Genomic DNA, 25961 nt, shown 5'->3' with positions numbered 1-25961 from the left:
CGGCTCGCTTCTTGACAAGACATGTCTCCAAAGGTGTTCCGCGGGTAGAAAGTTTTACCCAGCTGATTTACAGCTGCATCGACGGCATGTCTAGCGTCCCGACCTAAGATAATAGCATTGTTGAGAGCGTGATACATGGCACTAGTATCTTGAGATACTGGGCAACAGTCGGCTATGGTGCTGGAAGCCATTTCCAAGGTATCGAGAAACGAGTCGAGCCTACGGTGCGTCGCCGCAAACCCATGACTCTGATGATTGTGCCAGGTTATGCAGAGCCAGGTTACTAGGCATGCAATAGTGGCAAACAAGGCAAGTAGGCGAAATGATCTCGGGGAAACGGTTTGGTGGCCCGCGGAGGAACGCGCAGAAAGGGAGCATGGATCCGGTGCCTCGCTCAGGATTTGGCGCTCGATACTTGTCTGCGGCGACGGTGGAGTGTCTTTGACGTGGCGTCGATGATTGTTTGTTGCCCGAATTGGCGGATCCTCAGCATTGAAAGATGTGCGCATGGGTGGAATGGCGATGTGATTGTCAGAGGTAGAGGATGAGGATTTGGTGAAAGCGCGCTTGGATACGGAGTGGCGGGGTGGGGGCAAAGTGGGTTTCGGTCGCACTGTCGGGACCGTTGCAACCTTTCTCCGTAGAATCCATTGGTCCGCCAAATTGCTGTCGTCCGGAGGGCAACTCATCGTTGCAGGCTCTGCCTAAACTCCTTCTCTGATCAGCTTCTTATGCAATAAACATCTTAGTTTCCCTACCAGAATTTCGCGCCACTGTTCTGCGATCAGGCTGTCTCAAGCCTCTGCCACTTGCCAAGACCACCTGGGCACCCACGGCACCTGGCTCGGCCCACTATGCCCCTCAAGTTGACACCCGCGACCGGTGAATGGAAGCAATCAGCTTCAGCAGAACAGTCACCGGTAGCCACCACGCAGTTCCAGGATGCCCTGCATATGTCCAGAGAGCTATCACGATGCATGCAGAGTTTCATTGCCGCCGCCGCCGGGACACACTTCACCGATCTCAATACGCCCAGTGCGGCCTTCGTTCAGCACTGGAAGACTGCATTCGAAAAATGTCTCAACGAGTTTGGGGCGCAATATGAGCACAGTGAGCACGGAACGAATGCAGAACAATCCGATGGCGACAATGCTGTGAGCCTGCAGGGCGGGGTGTCGCCTCCAAGCGACGGTTAGACGCAACGTTCAGGCGATTGTCATGCAGCTGTGATATGGCGCTGGGCAAGGACGACAGCATCTTGTCCGGAAAGCTTGAACCAGCTTGCATATAATGCCCTCTTCGAACTTTGCCTCGCCTACCACTCCAGGACCGTACTTCGCCAGATAATTACTCTCTTCCATATCCTCTTCTCAACAGCCGAATCCTATTCATTCTATTTCCAAGGTCACCGTACTTCATTCCCGCTCGTAATGGACCCCTACTCATCGATGTTTGAACGTTCGGCTTCTTCCCGCTCGGGCACTCCCAACCTCCCTACGAACGGCACAAATGCGAGACGGACTTTACGTTCTGCTATACGAGGATTGATTGTGCTCTGTGCATACATCCTTCTTTCTACCTGGTGCCGAGACGAAATATACGACGCTGTGGTCACCGCGATGGCAGCCGGACATCGGGCTCATTGGGCGAGCTACGTTGTAGTCGTCCCTCTTTGGGGCGATCACGTAGCAAGCTTCGTACAAATCTGCGCAACCTGGCTTCTCATGCGATACAAAGTGGCAATCAGCGGACTGTCAATTGTTTATTGTCAGGGCCTGTCTCTGTTGGCGGGCGCAGAGGTAAGTCACCCATACTACTTACGATTGAGCGTGTGTCTTACTACCCTCTAGTCGCTTGCTATCGCAACTACATCTACCAATTTCAACAAGCCCGCTGCAAACTTGGCTGCTGACCTCGTTACGGTGGCTGCGATGACGCTACGAGACTGCATCGAAGCTCTAGCAGGATGTTACCGCTTCGTTCGCGCGCTCATCACACTTTTGCTCTACGCAGTCTCAACGATTTCCCTCCCGGATGCCCAGACATATACCTCTCTCAAGACCTTCGTTGCCGGAACCCTTATCGTCGCTGCCATCTATCGGCTGCTCAGCGTTATCTGTCGGGCTCTCGCTGCTGCATGGTACGCCATCACCACAACGACCGATACACCTCCTCGTTAGGGATAATCTCGATTTTAGGCGAGGACTTCGCAGAGTGATACGGTGGTGGGGAAGGGAACGAGAATAGCGACTTGAGAGGTAAAGGGTGTCTCAAATTTACAGGGAGTATCGGAGTTGGTCTCTTCTTGCTTTCCATTGCTTCTTTCTATTTCCTCCGATATGATCATGTATTTCCTCTATCTCACCAACGGTATACGGCTTGCAAGCGTGTGCGTGGGATTAAGAACTACAGCGTATTTAGATATAGACTATGTATTGGGTAATTACAGCTCTTCACCGTTTGTACTCCCATCCCTGTGACGTTAGCCAGCTTGCCAGTCGACTGCGACCGACACAGAATACGTGGCATGACGGCCAGGGTTCAGGGCGACGAGCGATGTCGGACAGCATGCGAAAAATGAAGGTGGGTTCGCAAATGAGCAGCTCTGAGCTCTCAGGTGCAGAGTCAGTCGAGTACATCGGTACCCATGGGCTTGCTTCATTTGCGGGGTGCGCGAGAGCTGGCCTTGCCGGATTCAAAGCTTCGTTTAGCATACCAGCTTGATGTGCGTAGGGTAGGATTGTAAATGCGTGATTGTGCGTGTGCCCAAGTGCGGGATGTATCGTATGGACGTGTTCTGGGTGGGTGATTGAGTGTCGTAAGGCTACCTAGGTAACAGCGGCCTCAGCGGCCTCAGCGGCCTCAGCGGGTATCATGGCTCAGGCCAAGTCTAATCTTCCAACCAACGCATTCGCTCCTTTACACGGGAGACACTGGCAACTATGATAACCAAGGTGCTGGTTGAGTTCCGATGATTGCGAAATTACCCCGCATTTCTTTGACATATGAGAGCCGGAAGAAGTTGGCTGAAGGTCTTATATTACCGAGGCTCCAGATAACCCGTTATCTTCGAGCCTCGATAGGATGAAAGACGGATGCTGGGCTCGCATCAGGAAAAGCACTCCACAATACATCTAGCGATAGCCTTTGTCTCACGTTTGCAACGCGGGATGATAGAATGTGCCCAGGTGACGTCTTTCTGTTGATATGTACTCAAGCCAACAGCTGGGCTGAAATGACACATTGCTGCCCTGAAGATACGACACTGGTGTTCGTGATGTGCTCGCGCACAGCTGGTAAGCTTGGAACCTGTACTAAATGACAGACCTTTTACATGGAGCGCACGTGAGCTCGGAGGTAGTGCACACGGGGAAGATGTACAGCACAATTTGCTGAAAACAGCGAGAAAGCTGCGCATCGTGGTTCTTTTGCATGTTGGGCCCTTCCCAACTGATATCCGAACTGACTCCGAGCAGGGTTCCTTGGCTTCAGACCAATTCAAAGTTGACACTACGTTGAGGAATTTGGAAAGCATACCGCGCACGATTACAACGCCACATGATTATCCTCGCGCAATACGCCGCGACGATGAGCAAGAAATGTACATATCAGCGGAAGTACGCGAGTGCAGCAGGGTGGGATGTTATATTATAGCTTTGCTACGAACATGAGGTGCCGGGCAATGGAGATGTTGGTACCTCGGTACTCCGAGGAGCTCGTTTTCATTGGGTTGTAGGCTACCACAGACGTCCACACAGACCCTCGCCAAGGAACGCTTCAAGGCGTGGCAGCCAACCCTCACGATACTACTACCCCTACGATACACAGCGTTGAAACCACAGCCCTACCACTCGCTTCATTAGCGTATCACTGCCGCCTCCAATTACTGCAAACGCAACAACTCGTACCTGTCCCGCCCATGTCACCCGCCCAGTAACATACCTACCCGATGCACCGCCTGCACAGCGTTCGCGCGACCGCGAGTCTGCTTCCGCATACACCACCAACCATATCGCATCGGCGTCCCAGATACCCCTCGTGGGGCTTCTCACATCCCTCTCGCAACGGGACGACATTGCTGTCTATCGAAAGACCTGTGTGATCGGCGCAAATCACCCAGGCAGACGTGGAGGAACACAGTACACCTATGGCCTGGACCGCTTTTTTTGAAACGCCCCATGGGGTGCATCTCAATTCCATGAAGTTCTGGTCCTTGGTTTGTCACTGAGACCCTGCCTATGCTTGCGGTTTGCTTGGTTCAGACGCTCAGCGGTAGACAACGTTGGCAAGACGGCTCCAGTGAGTTGGGTGTACACGCTGACGTGGAAGAGCATAATGAGCAGGGCGTTTCGCTCAATTAGAAGCTCTTGGAGCAGGGTTCCAATCTAAAACTGGGCATAAGCATGGCGTACAAAGTTGATCTGAGTGTACTTTCACTCACCGAAGTCTCGCGAGATATCTTCTTGATACCCACAAGTCCAGCTTCGAGCGCAAGATGTATGTTCATGCGGCTATTGTTAATGATGTTTGTACGCCCATCTTCTTCGAAGTTCCCCGCGGCTCCTGCAGCATCGTTGCGCTCACTACCTGCTAGGTCCAGTAAACAAAGCGTGGATGTCGTTTGACGAACGCCAGAAGTGACGTATATGAGAACTACGAGGTGTGTGCGGGAGGACGTCGCGTTGTTTTTGGTCGGACTTTGATTGCGGAAGCTTGCAGTCTCTTCCAGCAGGTGACGAAAGGCGGACAGCTCATTGACTATGTATAGTGGTCGCTGCTTACGGAACATCCGATCTCGTCCTATGTCCAATGGAACTTGACTAGATTTTCGTAGACCTTGTACGGCTGTGGCGGAGATGTCAAGTGAATCCACATCCCTCCCTGAGGACTGGAATACTTCGACCGCGATCTGCAAAGGCCTCACTGAGCTAGCGAACAAGTCCTGGCCAAGAGCCGTGAGCACATGAGCCATAGTGTGAGACTTTCCGCAACCACTAAAGCCGTCCACCCCAAAGATCATATGGCTACCCGTAGGGTCAGCTAGCTCGGAGAAAAGCGGGCTTATCTTATCAAGGATGGTCTCCTCAGGCGCTGATGCTGCAAACACACGATCGAAGGTTGTGTATTCCATAGTGCCAAGGGACGGGTCTCGTTTTTGATCCCGAGCGGAGACTTTGGTGTGGTCTTGAATGTCGAAATGACACATCACAACTTCTCGAGGGCATCTTGGACGTGTTACTCTGAGCATGGAAATGTACCGTCGACTCAAGAAACGCTGGCGGTATGCAAATTGTCTGGCGTCCTTCTGGGCCTTCTCCATGGCAAGCTCTTCTGGTGTCTTTGCTATTGGTTGTGCTTGATTCCCTGCGATACCGTGGTGATCCTCAGACAAACAAAGCTCAGTGACTGTGGTAGCGACTGCTGGATCCTTTGCTTCTTTGGGATTCGCTTCATCAGATGGCGCAGTAAGGATTTGAGGCTCGTTCGCGTTGCGTTCCTGTACTTGCTCCAACGTGGTGCGGGTGACTTCTATTTCGTCGCTTCTTCGATCATTAAGCGACTCCAATGACCCGTGACTCAAGGGCTTCCGCCTCCGATAGATGAATCTTTTCCTTGCATCGCCATACAGCATTGTCCGCAGCCGCTCGCACTCCCAGTGCAGATCTTGACCATCCAAAAGCTCAGGGAAAGTCGATTTGAGAAGCTGGGTTTCCCCTATCAAGGAGGAACAGAACATGTTCTCCTGTGTGTCTTCAGTGTGCATGTAGACGAACTCTCCGAGGGCCTCTAAGCTCACAGTGGCGTAATGCGATACTGTTGCCTTTGGAGTAAAGCTTGGAACTTGGGAAGCTTGTAACGAGCGTCTCGGGTATGGTGCCGTTCGGATTTGTGGATCTGAGGCTCGCCGCCGGAGCCTTTTCGCTCTTGCGGTAGCGCATAGCGAGATGACACGGGTCGTTGCTAGATAGCAGGGGCGTGGCGGCGGCATCTGGGTGAAGATCTCGTAGACCCCAGGTAGAGAGAGCCCACACCAGACAGCGCAAGCTGCGCAACGAAGCAAGCATTGCTTGAAGGAACTGGAAAGAAGTACAATATTAGCTACGATCAACAATGCGCACACAGGAACTTAGTATCAGTACCTCTTCGTGCGTACCCATATCCATCCAGTGAAAAAGACTATCCATACGAGACGCGATACCAGAGGTCGCCACACTATCATCGACTCTAGATGCTCGGGGTGTAAAACATCAAGAGACACGATAGCCCAGTTGAAGACGTAAATTGGCAAAAAGACCATGAACATAGCCACGAGAATTTCAATCGGGAAGCGCAGATTCTGAGTGATTACTTAGCCCAGATTCGAGAAATGGCAAAGGACTTACCTTCAATAGCCGCTTCATTGGTGGCTTTAAGGAGCGCACAATGTCCTCATGCGCCTCTTGCAATTGAGGGACAAAGAGGACCATATCGCTTGTCGGGCAGAGACCGCTTTTCACTTTGAATGAGCTTTTCGAACGTGTTTTGGGCTGATTTCAAAGGTCGAGCTAGAGAGGAGAAGTGTCCTACGGGATGATGAAGAGAAATTTCAGTAGCATCTACGTATCTGAGATGCGGCCGAAGCGCAAGTGGACACATTCGGAATTGTCTGAGACAAATGCCCAGGTGTGGGTGCGCGGTCGCACATTGCGCAATCGTGCGCGTCTACAAGATGCGATGAGCGCCTACGCAGCATCATGTTGTCACTGACGCGAAGACGGTAAAATAGTGACTCTGCTGTTCCAATATTTCTACCGCATCATCCTTGCGAGTGCTTGAACAGAAAAGATGGCCAACGGATTAGCCGAAGAGTTGGCGGAATTGGTGGACCGGGCGCAGGATTTGATGGATCAGGCTGGGCAGGTACTGCAGTACTCAGCCACCAACTAATTTTTACTCCTTCACTAACTTCCAAAGTCAAGCAACTTCCGTACTCTGCTCGATGCGAAACGTTTAGCCACGCTGCAACGACTATACGATCAGTGCACCGAGTGCGAGGATGTCCAGGAGAAAGAGCTGAGTCCGTTGCTTAAGAAGAGAAAGCATGTACCTGAGGTCCTTCTCGGTGGCCCTAGGGATCCTTGGAAACGCATCACAAACCTTGAGCATCTTCCCGAAGTTCCTGAGTACGTCAACGCGCACATCCGCAAGCATCCAGGGAATGCAGAAGATGAGAAATTCCTCGGAATTTTGAGTCTTACTAGCAACTGCGGCCAGTATAACTCTACGAACGACCTTGGTAACGCATTCATGGCTCGCTACAGTTGGACTCAGCAAGTGGAACGTCGCGATGATAAGATACACATCCTCCAGCTGTTTAACGACCTTTTCTGGTTTGACATAATGCAACTGTTGAGGCCTCGGGGCACTGGTCGAGTGGGCGCTATAATGCGTGATGAGTTGGACAAATTCTTGACACCATTAGACTTCGATCAAATGAAACTCCAGAAAGAGGAGGTGATGGAGAATGTTGGCGATTGGAGTATTCGCGGCTCAAAGATCAACAAGCTTTGCAGCCGATATGGGCCTGGTGTCATCATAGTCCTTCACAGGCAACTCTCGAGAAGCTTGTAAGATCACATCGCCCTGGTAAAGGTGGAAGCTAACAAATCTAGTCTCGAGGGCAAGTTCACAGCTTCTGGGCCCTACTTTGAAGGGGCTATTCATCGACTAGACGATCTCAAACTCCACAACTACTTGGAGAACACGAACACTGGCTCGCTTGGCATCAGTATCCGCCAGCTTCTGATACGACCATTCCAAGAAGCGTTCTGGCAGAGCGAGCGCGCGCGAAACGCAGTTTGAAAGCCCGCATTGTTTGCGAACTCCAGGACTTGCAACTACATATCCTGGACGGTTGACAGCATGATTTTAGTGTTTGCGTTGGACGAGAATGAGAATGCTGCAAGATAGTTACAAGGCTATCCTACCCCTGTTGTTTGATACTGTGTGGCAGCTTTATCCGTGATCTCTTAATAAACCTCATCGCAAACCTGTACCACAAACTTGTGCAGCAGAACCCTATGCTATTGGCTGGTATCAACCTGAGTCCTCATCAATCTCCACGGCCTGTCCTTCACGTTTGTCTAAAATCAGTCTCGCAATTTTTGACCTCTTATACGGGGTCGGTGCTCGGTTCTGACGGAGTATGTTCAGGGCAAACTTCTGCAGATCCCCCCACTTCTTCTTACCAAGTTGTCGATGGAATGAGCTAACGAGCAGATTTATGAGGTCATTACTGCTCTGCAACTTGTCTGGATTGAGTGTAGCTTTCCGTTCTGAGAATAGCAATTCTCCTGCTCTTGTGGAGTCTGCAATCGCGCTATCGTCGGTAACGATTGAACGAACCCAGAGCAGAGAATTCGCATCTTTGTGTTGTACTGTGATCATGCCATCTCGGTTGAGTCTGCACTGGGCTACCGTCTTATACGGCAGAGAAACAGTATTAGCGCTGCGCTGGACGTTAGCCACTTGAAGCTCGGCTCAAGAACGTAGACTTACCTCTCTCGTATGCTGGTTTCCCACGCTGAACATGCTTTCACACGCTGTGCTGGCGGAGCAATGCTCCAGCTCATCCTCTCTTCCGATGTCCAGACGTTGAGAGCCATGAATATCACAGCTTCGCCTTCCTCGAAAGCACAATCTAGCCAACAAAATTTGACTAAGAAGATATTAGATGGACCCATAGATGGCTTTAAGCAGATACTTACAGGGTATATCACTGTATATTGCTACATTGTTTAGCGAGGTTGCCAGTAAACAAATTGGTGTGACGGTATTGACATTGACCTTATATTTTACGCGTAATTTAGCGAAATCGGCGAAGAGTCGGTCTAACGAGTGAACATCTCTCATACGCTCCGATAGTTCTGCCCAACTGATGCTGGTTGGAGCATGTGCGAGATCTTTGAGGGCTGTCGCTGGAGAGAAGAGTTTTGGAGGGTGCATGAGTATGCTCTCTTGCTCAGCAGTCAGACTCGCTAACCATGAAACCGCTGATTGCGCGTCATCTTTTACATCTTTTGAGGTGCTTTTCTGAGCCTTCGCAGGACCAACAAAGTCTTTGGTGGCTTTGGGTGCCCCCTTTGTCTGCTGGTGCTGATGAATGACCGCGCGACGACGTCCTGTGCTCGATAACAAGTTCATGGGTACCATGAGATGCTCGGGGAAGGGTTCTTTGTCTGCGACTGCTTTGGTAGACATGCACCAACGGCAACGTAGATGCCTCTGCCCTTTCTTTGGTAGATTTCTGTATGTCTCATGCGGTTCTACATACCGGATTTCACATTTCTCACATATGGTGCACTGAGAAGCATCGAAACTCTTCTTGGCAATGTAGGAGTCCGCGAGACCAGATGAGGAGGTTGTTGAGCTTTCGGACATCTTCGCAGGTTGGATAGCCGCACGATAGAGCGTACAATCATGATATATATGTAGATATTGATGAAGGACACAATCACATCACTTGACTATGATCTCGTGGCGTCTGGTATATACGCGTGATGATTATGGAACATGATGGAACCTTGACGATAGCTGTAGCATGCTGCATGCCACGATCGCATCAGCCAGACATTATGCTTCTTCAGCAGGATAAGTTGCCAGCCATCTCCTCAACCTTTCTTTTTGTCCCTCGTTCGTGTTGCCGTGGCCGTATAGTAGTACAGCTGCCCGATACAACTCAGCTTCCTGAAGTAGAGACTTTTCCTCTTCGTACAGTGCGTGTGCTTCAGCGTCGCGTGTTTCGAACCGACTTGGCGTGATATCTAGCGACGATCGGTGGGGGTTGATCTGGTGGAAGAGATCCCTCTTGACGGGATGCGTTGGATCTTGAGAGCCTATTCGAAGGTCTGGAATGACCAGGCGAGCAAGGAGAACGTTATCGTCATCTTGTAATATCGCTACAAGGCACTTCAAGATCTCGTTGGTGGGTGGAGGATGCTCCTCAAGCCTGTTCCAGACTTGCTCGCAGAACATCTGGACTTTGGCTCCACGATCGCTACAACCAGTGCTACATATATCGTTGTGTAGCTGTTGCAGGGAGAGGTCGGTATCGGTCGGGAGCGTATTTGAGCTGCTCATTACTATCGGGTGCGCAATACGGGAGGCCTTCTTTTAATCGTTGCGATGGGTTCGTACTGAAGACTGAGTTGCGTAGGCTGTCAAGGTAGCCCGCTAAGTCTATGGTATCAATGCAGGTACGTTCACAAACATCGAATGTCTAGTGAAGACATCACCGCTTGGGTAACCTAATCTGTCTAGCGTATTTAGGTATCTGGGTAAGCAGTAGCCTCGTTCAGGAGCTACCCCGCACATGCAGCCCCACCACACTCATGTAACAATGTATGTATCTTAAAGTCAAACGACGGTGCCGCTAGAAAGCAGAGATGCAGGGGCTGTTTGAAATAGATATGTACGTACTTAGAAACATAGCACATACCTGCCTGCACAGCCTGCATGCGAAGTGGTCAGTGTCGCAACCCGGAGCGGATCTGTAGTGGGGGAGATTTGCCAGCGCAACCTTCCATGGTCGAAAGTGCAAAGCTCGGAAACGTGAGTCATGCAGAGTAGATACACCAGAGGTACCGCAGTCGATGTTGATCCACCCATTATAATTTATATATATACTTTTTATCTCATCAACATTGCATCTGTAGATGAAGATTCTTGAGGAGCCTTGGCGCAATGGTAGCGCGTTGGTTTTCGGTTGAAAACATAAAACACCAAAGGTATGATCTAATCCCTAAAAAGCTCCACATGTCTAACGTTCCTCGAAACAGGTTGTGGGTTCGATCCCCATGGGCTTCGCACAGGACAAATTTTTTTGCACATATTGAGGCAGTCGCTGTTACCAAACGCTTGGGCCCAGGCTTCCAAGCTCGTGTGTACAAACAGTCCGTGCAGCGAGTAACAAAGGCAGTCTGCTCTCTCGCTTTTTGCTCGCGAAAGAAACCCACAGCTGCTCAACTTACACTGTGTCGCTCTTGATACCTGCAACATACAGCTTCTCACCTGCTGTCATCATGGATGCTACCGCAACTTCCCCTACCAACAGTACTAGCCGCGAGCCCCGCCCGAAGCGACAGCATAAGACAGTGCCCAGGCTGCGCGATATCACACCCTCCTCGCGTTGCTTCTGGAAGGAGGACATCCGCGAACACCTCGCCCAGCAAATCAAAGACAGGACTTACGATAGTACAAACGAGCGCGATCTTCCTGCAAATGAGATTGACGCGCTAGCACTAAATGAAATCGCAGTAGCGCACAAGGATGGGTTCTTTTTCTTCCTGCCAAGCCGGACGAGCTGGAGTCGCCAGACCTTTGAGCCTTCAAATCGAGGACCCGCTCCAGGCAGCCTCAGGTACGTTGAGTCAAGTGCAGCGATGCACTAGGAGACACCGCTAATTCTAGCAGGGCATCAGTTCCATCCCTTGTTTTCATGCGCCATACATGGAGTGAAAAGGGACAGTTGAACTTCCTCCAAGCACCCCACCGCTCACGGTATCTTGCGTGCGACTTCCAGCTCAATCCTCCTCCTGCCCCGTCGCCATTATACTGCATCCAGGTGGTATCGGGCCCTCTCTATCCTGTCTTCAATACATCGCATACCTCGTTCATAATCGTCAGAGCAGATCCAATGTATTTCGGTACGGTGGCAGAGCTTGCGCCAATCCTTGGCCTACCAGCGCGTAAACGGAAAGGGCCAGATGCGGCACAACGGCTAGGTCAGGTAGAGGGCTGCTGGGGCGGGCGAGGATCACCTGCTCCTAGGTTCCAGCAGTATGTCTACACAGATATGAAGAGCCTATACAAAGCCATAATTATGGCCTGTCACCCTACTAAGAATGCTTCTAGCATGACGTCGGCTGAGCTATGGACACTCCTTCCACGTCCCTCGAATCCAGAGATTGGCTCAGCCATTGGACTGGATTCACTCTATATGCCCATTCGCTCTCGGTTCGGGGGCCGCCAAGTTCGTCGACTACCAGTAGAAGAAGATGCCAACGAGTCGATGGATTCATGAGGCATTACCGTTTCGAGCTGTCGCTATTCGGAATGTTCCTGCCTGACAGGTGGTATAAGACAAAAGGTCATGTCTCAACGCACAGCATGAGACATTTCTCGTGGAGGAGTATATCATGCGTATACTGCAGCTTCTCAATGGCGTACCAACACCATGACTTCCTCGCAGCTGCAAGCCTTTGCTGAACTAGTACCACTCTCCGCTAGCTCGCATTCGACAACGTTATTGCGACCAAATTTACGCCACATTATCTGCGAACCTCGCTCGTCTACTTCTGCACCCGCCCTCATCGAGCGTCGGATTGTCGTATTATCGTTCGACGCTCTTCTCGGTCATTCCTGTTTCTCGTTTGGATCGGCAAGATCGAATGACTATCAACTACCATTCCCAGGCGAGGTTGCGCCACATCATTTCATCATGTTCTTCCATCAACAGAAGCGCATTCTGTACCTCAGAAACACTTCTCCTCAGGGTCTTTACATAACTCTTCTTGGTCAGCGCAGCCGCTGCATCCAGTCCTGTTGTGAGCCAGTCGAAGTCGCGCCTAATATGCTTATTTCAGTCGGCGGTCCTAGTGGAGTCAAATTTGAGGTCGTTACCCCTACCTCATTCGATTTCCGCCTTCGTGAACGCAACCTTACTTTGCACTTCGACTTAATGCATTATCAGTCGGGTCCCCCGTACTGCGATGCTAGTCTTACGCGCAAGGTAAAGCGGCGACGCAGTACCACGGAAGAGCTTGGGACGATGAAGCGTCAACGTGTTCGAGAGTTGAACGACTGCTCCTCACGACTCTTGACGGATTCCTCGAATGTGGAGATCAAGCGGAATTGGGGTGTTCGACTTTCGCATCTTCTTAGTGGTTTCTTTAGGGCCAAGGCTAATTGATTTGCGACGTTGGAAGTATGGTGATGAAGCTATTGTTGATGGGTTAAGCGCCTGGGTAACGATGCTGGTGCAAGCGTAATTCTTTCTGGATGACTTGCATTCACTACATGTAGCTCTTGGTATCTACAATAGTTCTTTCAAATTGATTTCACTCCATGAATTTGATGCCCGAGCCAAGCATTAGGGGTGGATGGCGAGAGGGTACCAGAAAATAGCTTTTCGTGATATGACATGCTACACCAGTCATGGTGAGGCAGAACGCGTCATTCATTGCAATTAGCCGGTGGAACTAATAACACCCCACCCTCTTGTGCGACTTTGAAAGTGGAGTAAAGCCCGTGCGCCACCGCCGATAGTTCTCCTACTTCCCCGATCGCCTAGCAGCCCGCTACTCCATCTACTCCCCGATCGCTTACCCCACACTCCCCACTGATCTTTTCGCCGCGATGGCGACTGATCATAAACGCCCTTTTGAGACCATTGATAACTTCATTAAGAGTCGCCGCGGTACGTTCTTTGAGGCGGAGATATTCGATACGTTGCTACATCACGCTTTCGTCATTCGATCGCCCGAGTTCGCCTTAGCAGATGGAGCTCTTTTTGCGACTGAAGGCGGTCAGCCTCCACTGGGCAATTACACTGAACGCTTCTGGCGACTCAACGAGGATATCCGGATCACGCGTGGTGATGAAGCACACCGGGCTCGCATATTGGTGCCATTCGACGTAAAGAGTTGCGTTTCAGGCCGCGCCGAAGACCAAACCTACATCACTTCGACAAGGCAACAATCAAGAATGGGATTCTACATTGCTATATGCGCTGCTGACCCAGGGTGGGTTGAGGTCATACCCAATCGGTTCAGCGGCAGCAGATCAACTACAGATGAGAATCGCAAGGTCGCTGTAAATGAATCCCGCAAGTGCATGCTGCCACCGTCAACCTATGGTTTTTTAAGCCCATGCAACAGTAGCTATCGCATGCCCCTTTCAGTCTTGCCACAAGCCTTGAAGGCCCTCCAGCTCTGCGCACAAGGAAAGGCCGACTACGTCAACCCATGGACAGGCGCACAGTTTCCAGGCTGGCGACCTCATGTTGAGCAAGAGATTGATTGTCTAGTGCCGATGGAGAAAACGCAACACTACTCGTCTTTTCAAGGCGTCCATGAAGTCTGGAGGGGCTGCCAAGTAGCACGGGCTCGAGACGGCGTTCATATTCATTTCGAACTGGTCAATCTACAGCCTCGATTAGCGGACTTCAAATTCCTTGTACCCAACTTACGCAGGCAAGGACGACGTCGCCAAGTGTTTGTTCAGCACAAGATTGACAGCCTCTATCGGTCTTCAGCATCTCCGTTGAAAAAGGTAGCTATCGCACGCACGAAACAGAAAGGACGATTAGGATACTACTTCAACGAATTCGAGCGGTATGTTGGCTTCATCCCACATTGTGTATCTGATACTAACACGCCTAGCTTTGACTACCTCTATTATCAATTCGACCTCACTGACCAACAAAGGCGTACATGCACAAAGTTCTTTTTCCTGCCTGAGCGCGTAATCCCAGATGAATTCTACACCACGCTTGCAAAGGACGGCGACTTTACCCTGGATGCGTTCAAGCCTTATTGGATAACGATGGATCCCCGTAGCGAATGGGTCCGCTCGGTCTATGATATCATACAGAGCACACCAGAGCCCCGGTTGCCCGAAGGACGACCAACCCGATCTTCAAACCTTTCCTATGTTTCACAACTTCCCAAACCGCCGCTGCAGCCGTCACCGCTGCTACACTACATTGAGGTCTTCTTCAGGAAGGTCTTTTACGCGCTTCTAGAACAATGTGCAACACAGCGGTCTGGGATGGTGGTGGTATTGTCATCTGCGCATCCCATGGGCGACTTAGCTTTCTGCCGGTATAGATGGACATCAGAGGAGCAGGAGGCCTTTCTCCTTCATAAGCAAATCCCATGCACGATTTCTGAGCTCCCTGCAACTACAGCGGTTGTTCCGTTCTTCTTATACACTCGAACGCGAGAGATGACAACACGCGGGCCAAGCCTTACCGCGTCTGAGTTTCGGCGACTCAATCTGTGTTCCCAAGACAGGTTGCTTGTCTTCGATGTCTTTGGCAATGATAATTTCGGGATGTGTACTCCGCTTCTTGTTGTTCCGTCTGATGACGTCCGGCCTACAGCAAATCAGTTCGCCGTCTATGCTGCAAACAACAGTAAGAACAAACACGAAGAGTTCGAAGGACGAGTACCTTTACTTGCAGAGCTTCTGCATACCAGCCTCAACCCTATGGACTACGCTATCTCAACTGGAGGTCCTCTCTTATTCGAAGCAAATTCGACCCCTTGGATCGAACTTTGGACCACGTTTGAAAAGATTGCTGGTCTAGAAGACTTCACGCTACCCCGTGGCTCTACCATACGACGCCAGCCAACAACGTATCAAGTGAAACTCCAAGAGCTCCATCAAAGTCTAGTAGACCGACATGCGCTGGTTACAAGGCCTATAGAATTTGGCAATTCGATCGAAGGTTCTAGCGATGAGAGCGATTGGGATGCTACATAGCACATATTGACACTTCCTTCCCAGGTTGTCTTCGATGGATTATATTCAAGAGCTCGCTTGGTTCTTCTCCTCTACGACAGAGCGATCTCGGTTCAAGCTCTCGGCCAGCCGTTGGACGTTCTGAAAGCAGGGGTTCGATCACATTCTCGATGGGGTTATGAATTCCTACAAGGTCTCTCTCACACGAAGGATTGCAACATGGTATCGAGGCTACTTGAAGCTGCCATGATTTATATTCACAATCGAGAACATAAATCTAGAAGTGTCTATCTTGGCGTTCGCCCGAAAATTACTCACATGAAGTTTGCAGGCTGCACTTACTTTGTACCCCTAACTTGGTCAAAGGTTGTGGGTTCGATCCCCATGGGCTTCGTCTCTTTTTGATCGTTCTATAAAGTACTGCGTTATGGGAGTATACACATGAAGCCTAGGATGAGATACCAAAAGATTGATCAACCCCACCCAGTGATCCCCACAACCACCAGTGTTGGTGCACACTGGCCATGTGCCTCGGTGCCCCCGCGCCGCGGCTGAATAACTTCGATTTCTTTTTTTGCATTCTTTTTGTGCCTTCTAAGAGCAAGGCTGCTAGACGTTGACGATGCTTGCCTGGCGGACTCGTTGCAGCATTACCCCGCAATCGACCTTCCAACGGCAGATCAAATGCGCAGACAGCCTCATTCTTGCTAGGTCAAATCTTCATGGTGTCCTACACTACTCTAGCCATTTCTACTTCAGAAGTTCCTCTACCACTTCTCCAGCATTGGCCTCACGTCAACCTCATTAACCCAGCCCCTTCGTCCTTGAGTATGTAGCCCCCAGTAAACCTCTGCAATATCCTCACTCCCAATACTCGCCTCTTCTGGTTTTCCCTCAATGTATTTCTTCGTAAGCTCGATATCGATCACACCATCAATAACCGCGTGCGCGACATGCACACCTTGCGGGCCAAACTCCTTAGCGAGGCTCGTAGATAAGGCACGTAAAGCAAATTTCCCCGTGGAGAAAGAGGACATCTGGGCGTTTGACTTCACGCTGGCTGTCGCACCCGTGAAGATCAGGGTTGGTGGGTAGGTGCCGGCAGGAGGGTTGGACTGTACGTGGGTGAGGAGGAGGGGGATGGCGTTTTGGGCGATGTGGAATGCTCCTTTTCTATGCGTTCGAGGTTTGTTAGCACCCCGTATATCTTGAGAATGAATCGAACAACATACACGCTAACCTCCCACCCCATCCCAAACTCCTCCGTCGTCAAATCCAGGAATGGCTTCCTAGACGGTCTCGCACTTGCATTGAAGATCATGGCTGCGACAGGCGCCCCGCCATGGACTTCTTTGATCTTCGCAAACGCGTTCTTGACGCTCTCTTCGCTGCTGACGTCGGTGGAAATGCCGATAGCCTCACCACCGGACTTGTTTATTTCTTCGGCAAGAGCATCAAAGTTGGAGGGATTGCGAGCTAGAAGGACGACGGGGTAGGATTTCGCGAAGCGGCGCGCGAGGGATGCACCGGTGCCTGAGCCGACACCCGCGATAATGGCGATTGGTTTGTTGGTCATGGCTGTTGCGCTTTCAATGTCTGTATTTTGAGAGTGGGATAGAAGCTGTAAATAAGATGGGTCGTCCCGCTTCTGTTTGTAATAAGAAAAGATGGATTTGTGTTCCATATGAGCAAGGACAGCTGAGGTTATGGAAGGTACTTTGGATAGCTGCGCAGCTTCAATGTTTTGTAAGCATCACGATGTGGAAGAAGTTCGAAGTGAATTGGATCAGTAATCTTGGGTACTCTATACCTAGGCATTCTATAGCATCTTGTTGGTAAGCGCTAGCTTCAATCCTATGTACCGTGTTACTCAGCAGAATCCTATCTAGGTAATGGGTCATTCTGTGGAGTAAAGCGTAAAGCGTGAGGTCCGGAGGAAGTTCAGACCGTTTACGGCCGTAATTTGTTCCCATTCAATCTCCCGAGGTCATGTTAGTCGTCGCGCTGTGAGAGATGTCTGATGGTGTCTACGTCAGTCCCGACCCCTCCCTGACGATCATCGCCTAGCTGCATGCTAGCGATGGCAGTAGTAGAGATCTAGATACTAGACTTTCTCATGTGTTAGTAGACAGCGGTATTTGCTGGGCGACTAGACTTGCGATCTGTCTGGTGCATGTTGTAAGTCAAAGCGCTGTAGGTCTACCCAAATTTCTGTCCGCACAGCAATGTGGCCTGTGCGTACCTGCCCATGGAGGTACGCGTCTACGCGTCTTCATCCCCCAAACATCAAACACCGCATCGTCGCGCGCTCTCCGGAACTCGAGGCAAAGAAGGCGGGCTTTGTCTACATCGCGTACTGTCGGCACCAGCGCAAGGAAAAGACTGCACCGTTGTTGCCACCGTGCCGCACGAGTCCTATCCGCGCAAGGACGTGTCGGTCGAAATGACGGATCGACGGATGTCGCAATAGTCGTAAACTCTCGACAACTGCAGTCCCCGCTTCTCGCATTGGATTCCTGGGTCACTCGACATGTGCATTCGGACGCGATGACTCGTCAACAGGTACCCATCGGAACGGTCCAAACCTTCCCTCTCCCGTGAGTATATAGATTGTCGCTTTCCCACAGCACCAAGACATCATACACAACTTTTCCAACATCTACCAATGGCTTCTTTTGTATACAACAGCGCTTTCCAGTGCTGCGTACCCAACCCGCTGACCCCCCGAGGAGAAGGCGAAATACCTACCCCAGAAGAAGAAGCACTCGCTTGCAAGATCAATCGCGCCCTCGCATCTGGACCCATATCCATCACCAAGAATGCCACCATCGCCGATTGGAGCCACTGGGGCCCCGACCGAAAACTAGTCATATTACGAGAGGGAACAAACCACTGGACAGCCTTCCCCGGAAACGAGAACACAGTGGGCAATGTCCCGATGTGCGCGGACCCCATGGGTCTTCAGTGGATCCAAGATGCCTATGCCGCTAAGCCAGCACCCACAAACACTTCGCCAGGTCTCATATACATGTTGTGCGGAGCAAATCAGCACACTACCACGAATCCGGCAGACAGAACGAGCCCGGCTATTCCGATTGGGCCGCACTATATGATCCTGTGGCCTTTTGAAGCGGAACGAGATGGGTTTCCGGATACCATTCGCGACCAGGGTGCCTGGGTCATGTTCGACAAAACGCCGTACGCTCATTTGCATGTTTGTGGTACGCCCTGGGCGGGGAAGGAGTACGATAGGGAGAAGACGAAGGCGAACTGGGATTTACGTTACGAGGATAGGACTTGATGATGGTTTCTTCGCGTCAAAATCATAACGAATTAGCGACAAGAGCTGGTCACCGACGAAACTAGCAGTCTTTGATCAGATCGATGATGGTGGAGACGATGTATGTCGTGACGGAGTTGTTATATACTTTATACCAAACAATACCTGAAACGAAGATAGCGCGGTCTGAAAGCTCAGGCATCAGATTCGCATCACCGTCGAGGCAGCGCTGCGTCCGTCTCATGCCCAGTCGACGTTCTATGCGCACTCAGCATCCACAACTTTGCATTCCCTCAACCCTCTTGCTTCGATCTTCCTCTTGTAGCTGATGACCGCAGCCTTCTCAAACTTTACCTTTCCCAGGCCCACTTCGCACCAGAGGGAGTGCTCTTGGTTTTCGAAATCGTCAAGTGCGTTATAAACTCCGTCGGTACGTTCTATGGTACGGTATAGGTTTTCAGGATATGGACCTTTCGTATTATCGGCCTTGCAGTCATCCATGAATTTGCGGTACTTGCGGTGAAGTTCAGACGCATAGCATGTAGGACAGAGAAAGTTTGGCTCGGCGTGCGTGCATATGTTAACGTCTCTGCAGTTCGGTGCGCATCTTGATGACTCTTTCAGGTGGAGAAAGGAAGCTTGGATGGTGTGGCCACACATCAGGATGTGGACAGGTAGGCCTTGACAAGGCTCAACGCGCTCTGCGATGAAGTTAGGAGCCATGGTGTTGTTGGATGCTCGGCTGGGAAGTCTGTGTTCGGTACAGGGAGGGCTTTCTGGTCTGTAGATCGTGAACTTGCGCGCGCGACTTAAATCGACCCATTCAACTGCACTGTGAATGTAGAGTAAAGGATTTCTGATACATATCGCAGGTGACATTGTTACCTTGTTGGACAAAGCGCTGAAGGTCTCATTGAGCGACAGCAATCTTGCTACATTCGCATGGCTGGTGCCATGTCGTAACCTGAATGCCGTGGGAGGCACAATCATCGTCGGAGGATTATCAAAGAGCGAAGATGGACACGAAACGAGCGTGATGAAGTGGCCGCAAGATGGACGCGATCCGACTAGCAAGCTATTCGGGGGATGACAGCCTTGGAGATTGCGCTACTTTGTACGCGATAACTAGCAGCGCATAGTCTGCGATGGATGTTGGCAGTTCCTCGACTTGCGATGATGAAATCAAAGGATGATGATGGTCGTGCACAGAATCTTGGTAGACGACAGCCAGCGCAGCGCTGTGATGCACGTGCGGCCTGCACAGACTAAGCCTATTTTGACTTAGTGGCGGATGGACTTAAGGCTGTCAGCTGGCTGCAGTGAGCCAAGACGTCACTTTCACAGAAACAATATCGAACGCGCAACAGCAAGCACCACCTTACATCGTGGCTGAGCATCGTACGGTAATTGCATCGGTCTTGTCATCTTGTGCTTCCTGCCTCTACTGATGTACTAGGCACCTTGATTACTATCTCTGCTTGCCGTCGACCTGACGCCAACCAGGGAATTAGCAGCACTAATACAGAACTTCTGGGTCTTCTCATACCATAAGCTCGACAATCGCCTGCCATCGTCATGTCATCTCTTTGCATGCCAAGCTTACCTAGGTACCGGCGACGGCATCAAACCCTGGTCTCAACAACAATACCTATGGGATGAGTGACGCAAGTCATGGCAGTGCAAATTGCTGGACGTCAGGCCGTTAGGATATAAGAACGCTATCTTGCACGAGTGAAGAGCACCACACACCAGCTTTTGCAGTCACTCCCACCAACCATCGTACATTCGACAGATCCAGTCTCCAGAACATGACGATATCCACTTTCACATCTGTAGCTTTCATGGCCCTTCTTCGGATGCTTCCCACGGCAGCGCAGAACATGTCGTATGGAGCCAACAACTTTTACCGTAGCGACAATGTGACGATGTGGCCCGTCACCTTCCCGAGCCAATACCAGATGACCGTCGCGGGCAACCTCTTCCTGCCTGATAACCTGGATCGCACCGCGAACGCTTCTGCCATCGTCGTTGGCCACCCAATGGGAGCTGTGAAGGAACAGAGTGCCAATCTGTATGCTACGAAGATGGCTGAGCAGGGGTTCGTCACTATCTCAGTCGACCTTTCGTACTGGGGCGGCAGTGACGGCGAGCCACGCAATGCCGTCCTTCCCGACGTCTATGCCGAGACCTTCAGCGCTGCGGTTGATTACCTAGGCCTCCAGGACTACATCGACCGCGAGCGAATTGGTGCCATTGGTATTTGCGGCAGCGGCTCGTTCGTCCTGAGTGCAGCAAAGCTCGACCCGCGCATCAAAGCTATCGCAACAGCAAGCATGTATGACATGGGTGCCGCCACTCGCAACGGGTTACAGCAAGCTCAGAGCCTCGAGCAACGCAAGCAGATCATCGCGACCGCGGCGGCGCAGCGTTGGGTTGAAGCCAGTGGTGGAGAGACGGAGTACACCAGCGGAAGTCCTCAGGTAATCACCAACGAGACCGATCCAGTGGGACGCGAGTTCTACGACTTCTATCGCACGTCTCGCGGAGAGGTCACACCTGCAGGATCAGCGCCAAACCTCACCACGTACCCGACGCTTTCCAGCCAGACCAAGTTCATGAACTTCTACCCCTTCAGCGACCTCGATATCATCTCTCCCCGTCCGGTCATGTTCATCTCCGGCGACATAGCTCACTCCCGCGAGTTCAGTCAGAACGCGTACGACGCTGCTGCAGAACCGAAGGAGTTGGTTTGGATTCCTGGAGCCGGCCATGTAGACCTGTACGATCGCGTTGACTTGATTCCGTTCAACAGGCTCACCGCGTTCTTCCAGCAGAACCTGGGCGAGTAGATTTGAGAGAGGCTCTTCGGTGCGTGGACAAAGCAGCTTATGATAATGTCCGAAGGGCCTGGGATAGATAGAGTAGCATAGCAGCAATACAAGGACTCACCCAGAGGCATTCAGATAATTTCGAATCTTTCACTCGTTCCTCGCAGCAAGCTCAAGCCTGCCCTGATGTGCACCTCGATCGAATCTAGCTTTTGGAAAGAGAGCCTCGGTCTAGCGAACCAGTTGCCATGTGACAACAGCTGTGGCAGAGACGAGACTGAATTACGCGACGCATTATCTTTCGACTTTGGTGACCGATCGGTCCGTAAACCCGCATATAAGAGAAATGGTACTGAAGAGCCATCATCACGGTACTGCTGCGATGACGCGTTCGACTCTGTCGCGAAACACTTTCGTATTTCGTACATCAATGTACAACTTTATCACCTAGCGCGAAACAAGACCGCATCGTAGTCTGGCTTAAGTGCGCATCTCCCGAGCTCTACTTTGTTGAAAGTTTGTTGAGATAACGCGCTGTCAGGGACATCGTTGGGGATTCGGGCCATTCGGCTAGTCATAACTTCTCTCCAGCGCGGGGCTTACTGACGAAACCGCATTAGCCCGCCCATCCCTTCCTTCTTCCGTTAATCCAAAGGGTCAACAGATGGTAAGCCGAAGGGCGGTAAGCGATCTAAGCATTTGCTTGGTGGCGCTTAAGATGGCGCCAATGTCTTTGCATATTGCTTCGTCTGCAGCCTTGCTTGCTGCTTCTTCGTTTGCGTTGCGACATTGTCTTTTTTGAGAAAACAGGCAAGTGAACGGCAGGATGGCGCTGCAGAACGACGTCGAGGCGTGCGAGAAAGACTTGCAGAGGGTTTCGGTACGCATTCATTTGGAGATCTTCGTGATTTGCTTTCTAATTCCATCAACAGGACTCTAAGAGCTCTCAGGACTTCCAACACAGCGATGGAGCAGAGAATTACGACACCACAGCCGTCCGCGCCTTAGTCTGGAAACAAGACCTTCGCATCATCCCCCTCACAGCAGGAATCTACCTCCTCTGCTTCCTCGACAGATCCAACATCGGCAATGCCAAAACCCTCAATGCCAACGCAGGAGAGTCCCTCCTGCAAGAAGCCAACATGACAAACTACCAATACACCATTGCACTCATGGTCTTCCTTGTCGCTTACGCCGTATTCGAAGTGCCCAGCAACTACTTCCTGAAGAAATTGAAGCCGAGTCGCTGGATTGCTTTTCTCATGTTTGGTTGGGGTGCGTGCACCATTGGACTTGGTGGCGCGAACAACTATGCGACTGTTACGGCTGTGCGTTTCTTGTTGGGTATGTTTGAGGCGGGACTGTTTCCGGGGTTGGTGTACTATTTGACGTTTTGGTATCGTGCGCAAGAGAGGAGTATGCGTGTTGCTATCATCTTGGCGAGTGCGACGCTCGCCGGTGCGTTTGGAGGCGCGATCGCATATGGCGTCGGGCACATGAAGCAGGTCCAGGGCCTCTCTGCATGGAGGTGAGTCTTGATGCATAGGACGCATGTGAGGGCGGTACTGACTTCTATAAAGGTGGCTATTCATCCTCGAAGGCATTCCTTCCTGCGTCTCATCAGTAGCCGTGTGGCTATTTCTACCCGATTATCCCGAGGAAGCTTCTTGGTTATCGACATCCGATCGCGCACTAGCAGTCGCACGGCTCGAGAAAGAAGGATCAAAAGGTGATGCGCCGTCGTTGAACTGGGAAACCGCCAAGGCAACCCTACTTGACGGCCGACTTTGGGTGCATTACATCATCTACTTCGGCATCTCAGCGCCGTTCAGCTCCCTTTCTCTCTTCACTCCGACGATTACTGCAGGACTGGGTTACGAGAACCTCCAGGCGCAGCTCATGACTGTGCCACCCTACGCCGTCGCATACGTGGTTTCCATCGTCACAGCATGGTCATCAGACTACTTCAACGCCCGCGCATTGCATTCTGCCGTCTTGGCTACCATTGGAGCAATCGGCTTTCTGGCATCGGCTCTTCTTCCAGCTGAATCCTTCCATGCGCGCTATGGATGTTTAATCGTTGCAGCCAGTGGAGCTTTCTCTTGTATTCCACCACTGCTGGGTTGGTTGAGCAACAATATGCACAGCACCGCTGCTGCAGGATTGGCTATCGCATTAAACGTCTCCTGGGGTGCTCCAGGTCAAATCGTGGGTGTTTGGATCTACAAGGCGAACGAGAAGGAGCGAGGGTATCCTACTGGCCATTGGACGAACTTTGGAATGTTGGTTATGGTTGCTGTTGGCTGTGTTGGGCTGAGGTTTTACTACCAGTGGCGAAACAAGAGATTGCAACGCTTGGGACCGGATGCAACGGGAATGGACAGAGAGTTCAGTTATTGAAGATAACATATCATTTGGCAGAGGCTAGGAGCCTACACGTAGCGAGGCATACCGAATCAGCACGCCTGATACCCACCTTAACTAGCTATGGGTTTTATGCATGCGACTCAACGCGCTCAACACCATTCTGCTTCTCATACTGCATCGCAGTCTCCGTCAAAGCAGGCTTCAGTGAGTCGGCTGCTTCGCGCGTGAACTTGCGTGCGGAAACCTTGTGCTCGAACATGAGATCGAGTTCAGAGTAGGTGAAGCCCTTTGCCTCGGGAAGACGGAAGTATCCCCAAAGGATGAACAGAAGCGCGATTCCAGCCCAGAAGAAGCCACCCTTGGCGCCCCAGTTCCAGTCGTTCTTGCCAACCATCTTCGGCATGATTGTGTTTGTAACGAATACGATGGAGTTGTACGAAGCACGAGAGAGTGCCACGGTCTTGACGCGGAGGCGCGATGAGGGGATCTCGGCGGCAAGAGAGTAGCAGATGGGTCCGAGAGAGAGCTGGATGGGTTAGCTTTGATTTGATGGCTTGATGAGTCGAATGACTTACCTGGAAGCAGAAGATCATTAGAATGATCAATACACCTCCAGCAAGACTGGCGCTCTTGTTGGTCGGTGGTGCAAGGCCGATGAAACCGACGATCATAAGAATGATGAAGATGGCAGTCAATCCAACGAGGTAGATAGGTCGTCGACCAAAGCGTGTCATGATCCACCAGGCGATGAAGCATCCAACGAGACCCAGGCAGTCTTGACCGATAGTAAGATGGAAAGAATCATCTTGGCTGAGGCCTACACCTTGCATGAACTGAGTTCTGGTAAAGTTAGTATAGTTGCTACGTCAGCCAGGTGCAGAGACTTACCCGAAGCCCATGAAGGGGACACCGCAAAGAGCTTGAGTGATGAAAGCCATGGCTGAGACCTCTGTACGGTGTAGGTCGCTTCCTTGGAACAAATGCCAGTAGTTGGTTCCAGAGCCGACCTGCTTCTCGTACTGATCGGTGACAACCATCATCTCCACGTGCGCGTCAAGGTCGAACTCGATGCCTTCAGTGGGTGTCGTGATTGCGCGAATAGCTTGTTTGGCCTCGTCGATGCGACCTTGTCGGACCAGCCACCATGGCGATTCTGGTGCGAGGAAAGTAGCCGCGATGATAGGGATAGGCCAGATCCACTGGAGAGCGAAAGGAACGCGGTAGCCCCATTGAGTCGTGTTCTGCATGAGCCCAGTGAGGATTCCGGTGGACAGAAGACCGCCGATAACCCAGCACATGTTGATCCACGAAGTCATGTATCCTCTGAGATGCATAGGGCAGAGATCCGCAGCATACGAGATCGCAAGTGTCTGGAAGACACCCCATGGAAGACCCTGGATGATACCTCCCACGAGGAACATCTCCAGTCCTGTAGAGAAGAACGGGATGAAAATGGCGGCTGTCATAAATACCATGCTTGCGATCATGGTCTTCTTGTATCCGATCCATTCAGTGATGTATCCGTTGATGATGAGGCCGAGAATGCATCCGACCTAGGCGTGTGTTAGATTTCGTTCTGTCGACTTCCTCATCGAGGATCTGCGTACCTGTGTGCCATTGAGGATAATGGTCTGCCACCTCGCAGACACAAGCTTGTTGCCATCCGCATCGACTTCATCACCGAACCTGTTGCGGAAGGGTTGGAAGGCGAAGAATTTGTTCATGAGACTGGTATCGTATCCCTCCATCACAACGCAAAGCGAAATGACGAAAGAAAAGACGATGGCCTTCCACCAGAACCTCAGGGACTGTCGGACGGACATGTTGTGCTCATTGTTGATAGCTGCGTTGGTGTCGTCTCCGGTGTTGTGGCCTTGTGTCGAGGTGACCCTTTCGGCGGCCACATGGCCAGTAGTCTTCTCTACTGAAGCCATAATGAATCCAGTCCAGAAAATGCCCCGTATCAGAGATGGGTCTTCGGT

At 51.3% G+C, this 25961-nt stretch overlaps 9 protein-coding genes and 1 non-coding gene across 10 annotated transcripts; 6 read left to right on the top strand and 4 right to left on the bottom strand.

Moving 5' to 3' along the window:
* Positions 1 to 854: 854 nt before the first annotated feature.
* J4E85_008552 (uncharacterized protein) lies at positions 855 to 1196 on the top strand (the record flags this gene model as incomplete). Its single annotated transcript, XM_051472776.1, has 2 exons — positions 855 to 1110; positions 1132 to 1196. The coding sequence occupies 2 exons, from the start codon at positions 855 to 857 to the stop codon at positions 1194 to 1196; spliced, it is 321 nt and encodes a 106-aa protein (XP_051323597.1).
* Positions 1197 to 4190: 2994 nt separating this feature from the next.
* Positions 4191 to 6467, bottom strand: J4E85_008551 (uncharacterized protein; the record flags this gene model as incomplete). Its single annotated transcript, XM_051472775.1, has 4 exons — positions 4191 to 4385; positions 4442 to 5814; positions 5843 to 6077; positions 6384 to 6467. 4 exons carry the CDS (start codon positions 6465 to 6467, stop codon positions 4191 to 4193), a joined length of 1887 nt encoding a protein of 628 aa, XP_051323596.1.
* Positions 6468 to 6825: 358 nt separating this feature from the next.
* Positions 6826 to 7842, top strand: J4E85_008550 (uncharacterized protein; the record flags this gene model as incomplete). The annotated part of the gene is made up of 3 exons (XM_051472774.1): positions 6826 to 6900; positions 6955 to 7607; positions 7653 to 7842. 3 exons carry the CDS (start codon positions 6826 to 6828, stop codon positions 7840 to 7842), a joined length of 918 nt encoding a protein of 305 aa, XP_051323595.1.
* A 234-nt stretch (positions 7843 to 8076) lies between these two features.
* Positions 8077 to 9420, bottom strand: J4E85_008549 (uncharacterized protein; the record flags this gene model as incomplete). The annotated part of the gene is made up of 4 exons (XM_051472773.1): positions 8077 to 8443; positions 8539 to 8680; positions 8748 to 9218; positions 9333 to 9420. The coding sequence occupies 4 exons, from the start codon at positions 9418 to 9420 to the stop codon at positions 8077 to 8079; spliced, it is 1068 nt and encodes a 355-aa protein (XP_051323594.1).
* Positions 9421 to 10708: 1288 nt separating this feature from the next.
* Positions 10709 to 10845, top strand: J4E85_008548. Its single transcript has one exon. It is a non-coding gene; the product is annotated as a tRNA-Arg (tRNA).
* A 5426-nt stretch (positions 10846 to 16271) lies between these two features.
* J4E85_008547 (uncharacterized protein) lies at positions 16272 to 17080 on the bottom strand (the record flags this gene model as incomplete). The annotated part of the gene is made up of 2 exons (XM_051472772.1): positions 16272 to 16677; positions 16737 to 17080. The coding sequence occupies 2 exons, from the start codon at positions 17078 to 17080 to the stop codon at positions 16272 to 16274; spliced, it is 750 nt and encodes a 249-aa protein (XP_051323593.1).
* Positions 17081 to 18169: 1089 nt separating this feature from the next.
* On the top strand, positions 18170 to 18805 carry J4E85_008546 (uncharacterized protein; the record flags this gene model as incomplete). Its single annotated transcript, XM_051472771.1, has 1 exon — positions 18170 to 18805. One exon carries the CDS (start codon positions 18170 to 18172, stop codon positions 18803 to 18805), a length of 636 nt encoding a protein of 211 aa, XP_051323592.1.
* A 1820-nt stretch (positions 18806 to 20625) lies between these two features.
* J4E85_008545 (uncharacterized protein) lies at positions 20626 to 21633 on the top strand (the record flags this gene model as incomplete). The annotated part of the gene is made up of 1 exon (XM_051472770.1): positions 20626 to 21633. The coding sequence occupies one exon, from the start codon at positions 20626 to 20628 to the stop codon at positions 21631 to 21633; it is 1008 nt and encodes a 335-aa protein (XP_051323591.1).
* An 805-nt stretch (positions 21634 to 22438) lies between these two features.
* Positions 22439 to 24012, top strand: J4E85_008544 (uncharacterized protein; the record flags this gene model as incomplete). The annotated part of the gene is made up of 3 exons (XM_051472769.1): positions 22439 to 22492; positions 22545 to 23140; positions 23193 to 24012. The coding sequence occupies 3 exons, from the start codon at positions 22439 to 22441 to the stop codon at positions 24010 to 24012; spliced, it is 1470 nt and encodes a 489-aa protein (XP_051323590.1).
* Positions 24013 to 24106: 94 nt separating this feature from the next.
* J4E85_008543 (uncharacterized protein) lies at positions 24107 to 25913 on the bottom strand (the record flags this gene model as incomplete). The annotated part of the gene is made up of 4 exons (XM_051472768.1): positions 24107 to 24505; positions 24555 to 24819; positions 24868 to 25532; positions 25587 to 25913. The coding sequence occupies 4 exons, from the start codon at positions 25911 to 25913 to the stop codon at positions 24107 to 24109; spliced, it is 1656 nt and encodes a 551-aa protein (XP_051323589.1).
* Between the last annotated feature and the right edge of the window lie 48 nt (positions 25914 to 25961).

The sequence above is a fragment of the Alternaria conjuncta genome (assembly GCF_024043145.1).
Source record: "Alternaria conjuncta strain BMP 0040 chromosome Unknown scaffold_13, whole genome shotgun sequence".
Classification (NCBI taxonomy): Eukaryota; Fungi; Ascomycota; class Dothideomycetes; order Pleosporales; family Pleosporaceae; genus Alternaria; species Alternaria conjuncta.
This window is presented reverse-complemented; position numbering and strand designations above follow the sequence as displayed.